General features: G+C 36.1%; 1 protein-coding gene across 1 annotated transcript; it reads left to right on the top strand.

Moving 5' to 3' along the window:
• Window positions 1-1,339: 1,339 nt before the first annotated feature.
• On the top strand, window positions 1,340-11,054 carry LOC104069528 (protein zyg-11 homolog B-like; the record flags this gene model as incomplete). Its single annotated transcript, XM_009585316.1, is given in 9 exon segments — window positions 1,340-1,511; window positions 3,996-4,750; window positions 7,412-7,552; window positions 8,796-8,972; window positions 9,139-9,203; window positions 9,838-9,937; window positions 10,019-10,069; window positions 10,739-10,900; window positions 11,007-11,054. Coding segments are annotated over 9 exon segments (1,671 nt in total), but the record flags the coding sequence as incomplete, so codon positions are not given.
• Between the last annotated feature and the right edge of the window lie 71 nt (window positions 11,055-11,125).

Below are 11,125 nucleotides of genomic sequence, written 5' to 3'. Positions count from 1 at the left end.
GTTGCATGTCAAAAGCTGCAGAAAGAGCTTGTATTTGAATAATTTGGAGTTTCTGGTTCCCAAACCTGTACTTAAGTCTTCAGGAGCTATTAAACTGCAGTCTCTCATTGTTGTCAATACATGATTCATTAAAGATAAGCTCCATTCCATCTCTGCCCCAGCGTGGTACCTCCCAGTCTTCAAGTATATGCACCTTATTTTAGAGGACTTATTTCTGTTATTTTCTTTGTATTTCTTCTATATAACCTTTTATATATTTCTGTACTTCTGTGATGAGCATATTAGGCAAATGAAGCTACAGAAGAGAAGTTAAATGAGCTAGGAAAGAAAGGTGAAATTATCCAGAACTTTCAATATAAAAGGCAAGCTACAATTTTTTCTACAGATGAGATCTGGCAACAGTTGATGCTGTTATTTTCAAAATTGTCTGGGGGAGTATGTACCAGTCACTCGGCCTTCTTTTGTGTAGTGCTGGGGATGATTCACAGTGCTGCGAGTCATTCTTTATGTTGATTAATCTGTGTGACTGAAAACAGTAGGCTATTATTAGACATTGAATAAAAAACCTTTGAGATTTTCATATATCAATGTACAATCTCAAACTCTGAAGGAAAAGTGCAAGTTTATATTCTGCCTTGTCCTTTGTACCCAGGGTTCTACTACAAATGATTCCAGGTGCTTAGCATAAAAAGGAGGAAATTGGTATCTATAATCAGAAGGAATACTGTAATAGTTGTTACTTTAATTCCAAATTTTGTGCAGCAATATAATAGTTCTTTTTGAGTTTCCGTTTTTGATCTGAAGCTCTAGCTACCCTTTTCAGTATCAAAAATTGTTCTGAACAATATATGACATCTATCTACATTTCTCATGTAGGTTGGCGGTAGACTTCAAATATGGGTTGACCTAAATGAAAGATTAAAATAAATAGTTTAAATCAAGAAGTAAAATTTGATTTAAATCTTCTTTCAGTCTGTCTTGATTGATTAATTCCCAGTAGACTTCATAAATTCAAATAATCTTGTCAGCAATTACTTTTCTTTCTCTCTGAATGCAAGCAGGGCTCAAGCACAACAGACCAGACTGGATGTGGTTCTGGGGGTGACTGGGGGAGCAGGCTGACCATCAGTTTGGCCAGTCATTTATTGTGTGACCTGACTTACACGTTTGCGTGGCTCTAAGGGGAACGTCTCCTTTTGTAGTATTTACCTGTTCCAATGAGAATTAGACTAACAAAAAAGAATCATTTGCCTAAAAACAACATTATAGGGGAATGGAAGATTCATGGACAGAGAGGATGATTTGACTAAATCTCCTTTGTTTCATTGTGTTTTGTATATGACAGGAGGAAGCTTCTCCTTATTCTTTACTTGATATCTGTTTGAATTTCCTGACTGCCAACCTAGAGAAGTTTTGCACAGAAAGGCAAGATGGAACGCTATGCTTGCAGGAGCCAGGAATGTTTCCTCAAGAAGTGGCTGATCGATTGCTGCAGACAATGGCATTTCATGGTAAAAACAATTATTTGTGGGTCATCAGTGAAAATACTTTACTGGAATATGACACTGCAGTTCTGGTGTATTTTCTAACAGAATCCGCTGTTGTAGCTGTTAAAACTGTGTTCCTTAATCTCTCAGTAGAGAATTTCTGTTATTTTGGCTTTTCCACAGCTTCAGCTGAATGTTGCATTGACATATAGATAGTTCTAAGTAGAAAGTCCTTTGTCTTGGGTTTATGATTTTAATTTAATGTTCTTTTAATTGAATATTCTTTAATAGATCTTCTTTCAATCACTTTTAAAAAAAGATTTGTTTGATTCTACTACTTCTAGCAGCACTCAAATATTTCAATATCTCCTGCAGAGCAATTAACTGAATTTTCTTTCCTGTGTGTCCTTGTGATTAAACTAGGAAATAATCTTACGATTTTCATTAAAATAGTTTCTCATCTCTTTTGGCACTTTTGTTGAAGTGGAATTATTTGCTCAAAAGCAGTCAGTTTCAAGAGTAAAACATCTCTGAAAACCACATTGTGGTGTTCTTACATTTTAGGTACTAGCCTATCATGTTCTCTGTCAGCACATCTTTGAGGAGAGTGCTTCTCTCTCCTTTCCTTACTTTAAGCATGGCAAAGGAAAATGTTGTGTCAATAAAAGCTTCTTAGTATGAAAACAGTGAATGTATAGATTACCCTAGAGAAGAGGCAGGAGACCCATTCCTGGAGATCCTGGAGAATTTTACTTAGAGATGAGACATTACACTAGAAAAATTACTTTAAACAGACCAAGCACCCTATCCTGTAGGTGCAGATTTGATTGGGTCTTACTGTGCAAATACTGGTGTTCTAGTTTTCTTAAGTTGTTCTAGTTGGATGTAACAGAAGGAATGGTCCTTAAAAAAACAAACAAACAAACAAAAAACATTTTCATCTTCAACATGTATTACTTTCTGATAAGTAATTATTTAGAGTAGTCCCAAGAAATCAGATTCAAGGAAACTGAATTACCAGAAACTTTCTACCAGTGCTAGTAGTGATGAAGGCAGTTCCAGACACCGAAACATCACAAATACTCTGTCAGAGTGCAGGATGTCAAAAAAGTGCATGCCAGCTAAACAGGGTGTGGCTAAAGTAGGCCAGTGAGAAAGCCTACCTTGATCCTTAAATGAAAAGATTAGCAAAAATTAATAAGCAATTTAACAATACTTTAACGAAATTATAATTATTTGTCACACTTAATTTTTCTGCTGGGTACCAATTGTTTCACTCCATATTTTTGTTTTCTCTGCAAAAGAGGAATGCCCTGACTACTTGGTCAGAAATGCCCAAACCGTTTGCTCTTTAGAAAGGTCTGCAAATTTAATATTAATTTGACTTTGTTACAGAGGCAATTACTAGCTCATGACTTAAATCCAAACTGTAGTGGCAACGATGTTTTTATTCAAATATATTGCATTTTCAGTTTCTTTTCTATGTTCAGTATGCTTGAAGATAGGAGATAAAAAATGGGAGTGTTGACATTTATAACCCTCTAGAGTGAAACTAGAAGGACATGTTCTTCCTACTCCTTTGGTTGCACAAGCATGCAGACAATACCCTTCTCATATGGCTTTCTGTAAAGCTGTAATCCTTCTGTTGATAAGATACAAACAAGAAACTTGGTGTTTTCAATACGTTTTGGATGATCCTGTGCATGGAACTAAATGTATTATTTCAGTTATGATGTTGCCAGTATGTTGCAAGAGAAGACTACTTATGCAGTCTTCTTGCTACAGAGCAAAAAGATAATAATCTCAAACAAGATTGTTACATTTCCTTTTTTCATTGCTGTTTTTCTCTCCTTCCCACCCTTTCCTTGTCCTCCTCTTTCTCCTCTTTGAATCACTACTTAGGTTTCTTTCTCACATTCAGCTTGTTTCTGAGCAACACTCCTACTTTCTTCATGAGGGATATATAGAACAACTTAATTAGCTTAGTTTACTGTATTGATCCTACTTATGAATTCAGTCAAATGCTAAATTATTCAATTGAGTTAAAGCAAGATGAGAACTGGTCATTGATTGCTGGTACTATCTTGAGGTTAATGGAACTGTGACCAGGGAAGAATAACTTTCAGAAATTTTGAAATTCTGTTTTTAGCACATTTCTAGCCAGTTCAGTGAGAAAATCCAGAAGATACAGGCAGCAGTCTGAATGTTTTTGAATCATATCCACATTTTATTTATTGCATGTTCCATGTTCTGAACCAAACAGGTAATGTGTATAGACTACATCTTAATTTATCCATCCTATTCTTAAACCTGGCATTTTCCAAAAGTGAGATCGTAATCTTAAAAGTGGAATCTCAAATAGAAAATTTTGGGATCATGGCATAATGATCCAAGACAAACTACTTTGCAATTAATTTTCTTTGTTAACACTTTGTACCCTTTGGGTTCTTAAAATAAAAGTAGTGTTCTATAACACTGGAGCCAAACACTAACACTGTTTTCCAACAGGGCTTCTGAATGATGGAACTGTGGGCATCTTCCGAGGCAACCAGATGCGTTTGAAACGAGCTTGTATCCGGAAAGCGAAAATCTCTGCTGTGGCTTTCCAGAAAGCATTCTGCCATCACAAGCTGGTAGAACTTGATGCTACTGGGGTGAATGCTGATATAACAATCACAGACATTATAAGTGGACTTGGCAGCAATAAATGGATCCAACAAAATCTGCAATGCCTTGTGCTGAACTCACTAACTCTTTCTTTGGAAGACCCATACGAGAGGTGCTTCAGTCAGTTGTCTGGGCTTCGTGCATTGAGTATTACCAATGTTCTGTTCTACAATGAGGACTTGGCAGATGTTGCTTCACTTCCTAGATTAGAAAGTCTGGATATATCTAACACCTCTGTCACTGACATAACAGCACTCCTCACCTGCAAAGACCGACTCAAGTCTTTGACCATGCACCACCTGAAATGCTTGAAAATGACCACAACCCAGATTCTGGATGTTATAAGAGAACTAAAATACCTGAATCACCTTGATATTTCAGATGACAAACAGTTCACATCAGACATAGCACTTCGTTTACTGGAACAGAAAGATATCTTGCCTAATCTTGTGTCTTTGGACATTTCTGGAAGAAAACATGTTACGGATAAAGCTGTAGAAGCGTTTATTCAGCAACGGCCCACAATGCAGTTTGTAGGACTGCTAGCTACTGACGCCGGCTACTCGGAATTCCTAACAGGAGAAGGAAACCTAAAGGTTAAGTGGGGGAATTAATTTTACTGAAAAATTACAATGTGCAGGAAAAATAGAATTAATCATCTGTAACAAATGTATGTGGGTGTTTCAGAAGGAGGCTGTAGGTTAATTTTTTTAACTGTTAATTGTAATTACTGACTTTGTGTCAAATTCCTACTTAATTCTGGCACAGAAATTTACATAATACTATTGTAAGAAGCATCTATTTTCTGTGCCTTTTCAGTGAGCCTTAGATCCTGATTTAACATATCAGATCTAAGAGAGCTGAACTTTGTCTAGTCTGAAGTCATTTACTGGAATAATCTCTGGATTCCAGCATAGTATCTAGCAGAAGGCAGCAAAATGTAAGAGGTGGAGGTACAATTTGCATAAGCTTTGAGCAGTTCATGATTAACACAGCAGATATAATAAAACTTAGTAACTGAGCTGCTGTTGTACTCCATCACCACTTCTATTTCCTATTACAATATTTCTACCCACCTTGAAAGGTCTTTTGATGAACATGTAAGAAGCAATTACTTAGGATGAAAAACTTCCTCTTCTTGAACAAATCCGAAATTACTTAGCCCCTTAGGATGAGATGATGTTCGCTTGAGGTGCGTTTATTTATCTTTTAGTGCCAGGCAACAAGACGTTGTTCCCTGTACTGTAGAATATGCATGCACTTACTGGAGAATGAGCCTATCCTGTCCCTGCTACGAAAGGGGTCAGAATTAAAGAAGAAAAAGAGATATTTTAGACATGTCAGTGGTATCTCATCTTTGATTCCAAGTTTTGTTTTCTACTGTGCCATGAGGATGATGGAAACTGCAGAGGAAATGGGGAAGAGTTTGCATAGTGTGTCCATAGTTTAGTCTGTGTCCTGTGCAAGTTGAGTTTTGCACTTCAGTTTTAAAATTCAGAATGCTCTTCTTATAGGCAAGTGAGGTAACACAACTACACAATTTTATAATTTTTTTTCCCTGGAACTTTTGACAGTTGTTAATGGCCGAGTCTCCTGAGTACTTAGTTGTCACAGCTGATAGTGATGTGTATGAATGTTGAAATGCATTGTTGGAGAAAGCAAGTTCCCATTTGGTGTGATGATGTACAGCATCAGGAAATTATACCTCATATTTGGTATAAAATAATTCAATATAATTCTTGCTATTTAGAATACATGCTTCATACAAGTGACTGTGCTGTGAAAAAGCAGGAAGGAAGAAGGTTCTAGTAATGTGAAAATCATGATGGACCTGTAGCAGTGTAGTTAGCAAAAAGCAGTTTTGCATTTCTTTCCTTTTTTTTTTTTTTTTAAGGCATACTTGTCAAGAAGAGACTGTAGGCAGTGATTGGGTTTTTTGGGCGGGGTTTTTTTTGGTTTTTTTTTTTTTTCCTTTGTGACCTGAAATTCATTAGTGACTATACTGAAATACTCAGCTGCTTAGTCTAGATACTGCTAAAGAATAAACAGGACACAGCACTCATGGAGACAGCAGAAGTAAAATATTACTGTCTTTACAGCAGTCTTGTGAAATTTGATTATAGAAAATTCTTGAAACATTGAACACTAGGCAAACATTATAATGGAGAACATGAAGCCAAGTGGAAATTCTTCATATAGAGTATAACTGGCTGCAAAACGTGTCAGTAAATATGATTGGCCTGTTCTAATCAGTAGAGAATATAAAACAAAATCCAAGATGGTATCAGTTCTCTCAAGGCTGTCATATATTCCTGATCGAGCAAGTTTTGAAAAATTTGGCTGTATACAATACAGGACGCACAGAATGTGACACTTCAATCTATGAACATTTGCTTTCTCTTATGTCACACATTAAATAGAACAAGTTCTGCATACTTCCCTAAGAATTTTAAAAAACAGTGATTGCAGAAGTGATTCATTAAATAGTAGGACTGAGGAACAAACCATCTACAGATATACAACTTACAGTTATAAAGTAGATAAAATACAGTTAAATGGAAAATATAGCAGATTTGGGAAGTGGAAAAATTTGCAGCTAGTTGCTGATTTAATATTCTGAACTTAAGCTCGTATTGGTCAATGGCTCACAGCTTCTAATGCAGTCTTCACCTAAGTTAGCTCATTGTTTAGTTTTCACATGTATTTAAAATCTGATTTTAAGAATTAATTCTTTTGCAGAGAGCATGAGTTACTTCTTTAATATGGTACTGGAAAGCCATTGCTACAGATACAGCTTATAGGAAACTTGATGTAGACAAAGAATGGAAATCTTTTTTTATTGGCAGAGCTAGAACCCAGAGCCAAAAAATTACGGCCAAAATACCATATTCACCAGGTTATCAGCTGCATTTGACAGAGCACTCAGTTACAAATAGTGCCTTTGGGCATTTGGTGCATCATAAGCAACTTTTGTTAGTTATGAAGTGCTACTTTTACTTAGTGGTTTCATACAGTTCTGCTTAAAGATGTGACTGAAGCCTAATTTTGCCTTATAATGTGGATTCTTCTTTATGAAGAATGTTTGAAGATTGTGTAGCTCTGGATTAATATGGCCAGATAAAGTAATCATTTGCTTACTGAAGGATTTGGCTAAAAATATCACCACCTTTGAAACTACAGCTTTGCACTTTTTAAGAACAAAATTTTTAAAGTAAAATGATGACATCTTGAACTAACAGTTATTTCTCTGTTCATAGGTGTCAGGAGAAGCAAATGAAACTCAGATTTCTGAAGCACTGAAGCGTTACAGTGAACGGGCCTTCTTTGTGAGAGAAGCACTCTTTCATTTATTCAGCCTGACGCATGTAATGGAAAAAACAAAGCCTGAAATTTTAAAGGTAAACCAATATAGTTTTGATTATTTTCATGCGTTGTTCCTTAAACTGAGCCCATCCCCAAAACCCTGGTGTTAATTATTTTATAAGCTTCTACATTTTTTGGTTGTGATTTTTAAGATTAAAATTTTAATGTTGGATAAAAATTAACAACTATTTAAACAATAGTGATATAGAAGATGCCCTGTAGCATTTTATGTTAGGTAAAATTGATCTGGACTGATGGATAGTATGTAAATTTAGTAGCATCTAAATTAATTTTTTCATGTAATTTTAAATATGATATGAAATTTTCTTCAGATGCTGAATTCTGTTATTAGAACATATCTCTGTACTGGGTCAAATCAAAGGTCTGTCTAGTCTTATTCCCCAGGTACAACAGTGCCTTCTGCTGATGCTTACAAAGCAGTAATAATAAGGAAGGCATTCAGAGGTATGTCTCTCCACTGTCACTTTCCAGTATGATAGCAAGTGAATAAATATCATTAGTGTTCTATATTGGGCTCTAACTTGGAAAATCCTAGAAACTTTCTTAGAAATCTATTTTAGGCATTGGATTTCCATGTTTAGAACACCAGAAATGGTTTAATTTTTACTGTGATCATAAAAAGAGGCATCCGTAGGACAGATGGTTTTTGTTTTTCCTATCCTCTTTGAAGTTGAACAAGTGACCTTGATTTTTTTGGCTTCAGTATCAAAAAGACTTTGGCAATCAATAATCAACAAGAAAAATATTTTCTTAGGTGAGATCACAATCAACATACATAGCCAAAAACATAATTCAGGAAGAAGGTGCAAAAAATACATCATGACCTAGCAGCTTAAAATGTGATCTGAAATGGCTAGTCACCAAACAACAAGCCACTACATCATTACCATTACACTGCAGAAACTCTGTCATTCATCTCTGAAAGGGTTTGGTGGTTTTTATCCCAGTGTGTAGAGCAAACCTTGGATCTTTCTAGGAATCCCTTGTATTCCATGCAGCATCTCCTTTGAGAGGCTGCTGCAACCAGTGCAAAAGGACTTGGAGAAATAGAAGTTGTCAGCTTTGAATGACTGAGCAGAAGGAAATGTTCTTCCTGAGAATTAAAATCACACCAGATGGATTTTTCACTTAGGTAAAAGGGAGGCAGAAATTGGGTGCTGTGAGTCATTGTTGTGGCCTCAAGCAACAGTGGATTGCTCTTGGGGTGTGCGCACAAACATGTAACTAACTAACGTGGGCACAACTCTTGCATTTCAGCTTGTGGTTATTGGAATGAGAAATCACCCCCTGAACTTGCCTGTGCAGTTAGCAGCAAGCGCGTGTGTCTTTAACCTAACCAAGCAAGATTTAGCAGCAGGCATGCCTGTGCGGCTTCTGGCCGATGTCACTCACTTGCTCCTGAAGGCCATGGAACACTTCCCAAATCATCAACAGGTAAAAGATGAAATTTCTTTATTTTCTGTAGGATTCCCTGTCTTGTGGATCTTACAAAAAGTTTCTCCACATCTCATGACCTCATGGAAATATGTTTAATGATTCATAGCAAGAAAGTATTCCAAAATACGTGTCTGATGAAGTAACTCTTTTTCATTTCTCATAGCTGCAAAAGAATTGCCTTCTTTCACTATGCAGCGACAGAATCCTTCAGGATGTTCCATTTAACAGGCAAGTTTTATATGTCAGTTAAAATGAGTTGTAGCATTGCAGAATATTTTTCTTTGTTGTCTGTTCCTTCAGCAGGTTTGTTTCTGGTCTCTGTTTTGCTCAGTTTAAATCATTCCAGTGTGCTGAATTTGTTTGGCCTGTATTATTTTGGGCCTGTAATTCACAATTGAATATAGGTCTGAAAATCCTTTGGTATACAGGTATTTTTTACTTCACCTGGATGGGTCTATCACTAATTGCATGTAACAGAAGTCAGGATTTCTCTGGGGAACTATGGGATTGCTTTTTGCAGAGATTTTTCTACTTAAATGTTTCGCCCAAATGCTTTGGAATGTGTTGGTCTGATGTTTCAGAAGATTGCGCCAAATTTTTCTTCCTTCCTTGGAAGCAATTCCTGTGCACTTTGATATATGATTAGAAGTAAGAGACCCTAAGCAAACAACTCAAAGCTGACTGAGGCTCATGCAATACCTGTAATTTCACTGTATATTTCTACATTTTTTTGGTACGAGGCATACTTCTTCCAGTTTATTTTGTCTTGCATGCATTTCTATCTGATGTGTTGTCTGTGTACATCTTTCTTTTACTAAGACTTATGAGACTTTTGAAAACTGAATTTATTTTTAACTTCCAGGTTTGAAGCAGCCAAACTTGTTATGCAGTGGCTGTGTAATCATGAAGATCAAAACATGCAAAGGATGGCTGTAGCCATAATTTCCATTCTTGCTGCAAAGGTACGAAATTTAAGCTTTGAGGTGAGAGGATAATATTTCTAAAGTCTAAAAATTTCTTAATATGGTTTTGTTTGTTTACAGCTTTCAACAGAGCAAACAGCTCAACTTGGCGCAGAGCTCTTCATTGTTAGGGTAAGTCAAATACTTTCCTGACAGTCAAGAATACCATCCTCTCCATCTATTCACGCTAACAGTTTTCCTAAAGATACAAAATAAACATAAGTGGATAGAATTTGAAGAACACGTTAACCTGTATTCATTTGAAAGTTCTTTAGAAGAGAAAAACCTGGAGAATTTGTTAGACATAATATCAGAGACATAATATAGAGACAGTATCAGTGGCAATGAGGCATATTAGCAAAGATGAAAAGAAGCCAAAGTGGAAAAACTTGACACAATTAATACAAAGTAAAATAGCAAGACATCTCTTGATTTGAAGTCCATTGTATAAGACGAAAGATGCTCGAAAAGATAATATTTGAAGTAAATGGTTAGTGCTTTCAATGTTCACGTGGCGACAGAGTTCTGTGGATGGCTTTGTGCCATCTGTAATAGTACTACACATGTAATTACGGTGAAAACAAAGGAATTCCTCTAGCAGGCCACCATGTTCAGAGGGGAGGTAAAAAGTTTAATAGCTGTTTTATTTTGTCTGGTTTGACCCTAAGCATGTAGATCTTTATTCTGCGTATAAATGATAGCTCTGCATTACCCCAGTCGGTGCAGAAAGAAGCAGAGGAGCTAATACATTTTTTGATAGGCAATCATAACTGGGATTTTTGGATTTATTTTTTTTCCCAGCAACTTCTACAAATAGTTAAACAGAAAACAAATCAGAATCTTGTAGATACTACCCTCAAGTTCACATTGAGTGCACTTTGGAACCTCACTGATGAATCTCCAACAACATGTCGGCACTTCATTGAGAATCAAGGGCTAGAACTTTTCATGAGAGTCTTAGAGGTGAGGAGTAAAGTTTTGGTGGTGGATTATTAACATAGGTTTATAATTAACATTGTTTAATAATAAACATAAATGGTTACCTATAGTTTGTTTCTTTTTTCCACAGTCTTTTCCATCTGAATCATCCATTCAACAGAAAGTTCTTGGACTGCTGGTGAGATGAACAAAAAAACAAAAAAAACCCTGCCAACCAACCAAAGAAAAAAGCCTGAAATATATATATAT

This window comes from Fulmarus glacialis, unplaced genomic scaffold (genome assembly GCF_000690835.1).
Source record: "Fulmarus glacialis isolate BGI_N327 unplaced genomic scaffold, ASM69083v1 Scaffold45299, whole genome shotgun sequence".
Lineage (NCBI taxonomy): Eukaryota > Metazoa > Chordata > Aves > Procellariiformes > Procellariidae > Fulmarus > Fulmarus glacialis.
This window is presented reverse-complemented; position numbering and strand designations above follow the sequence as displayed.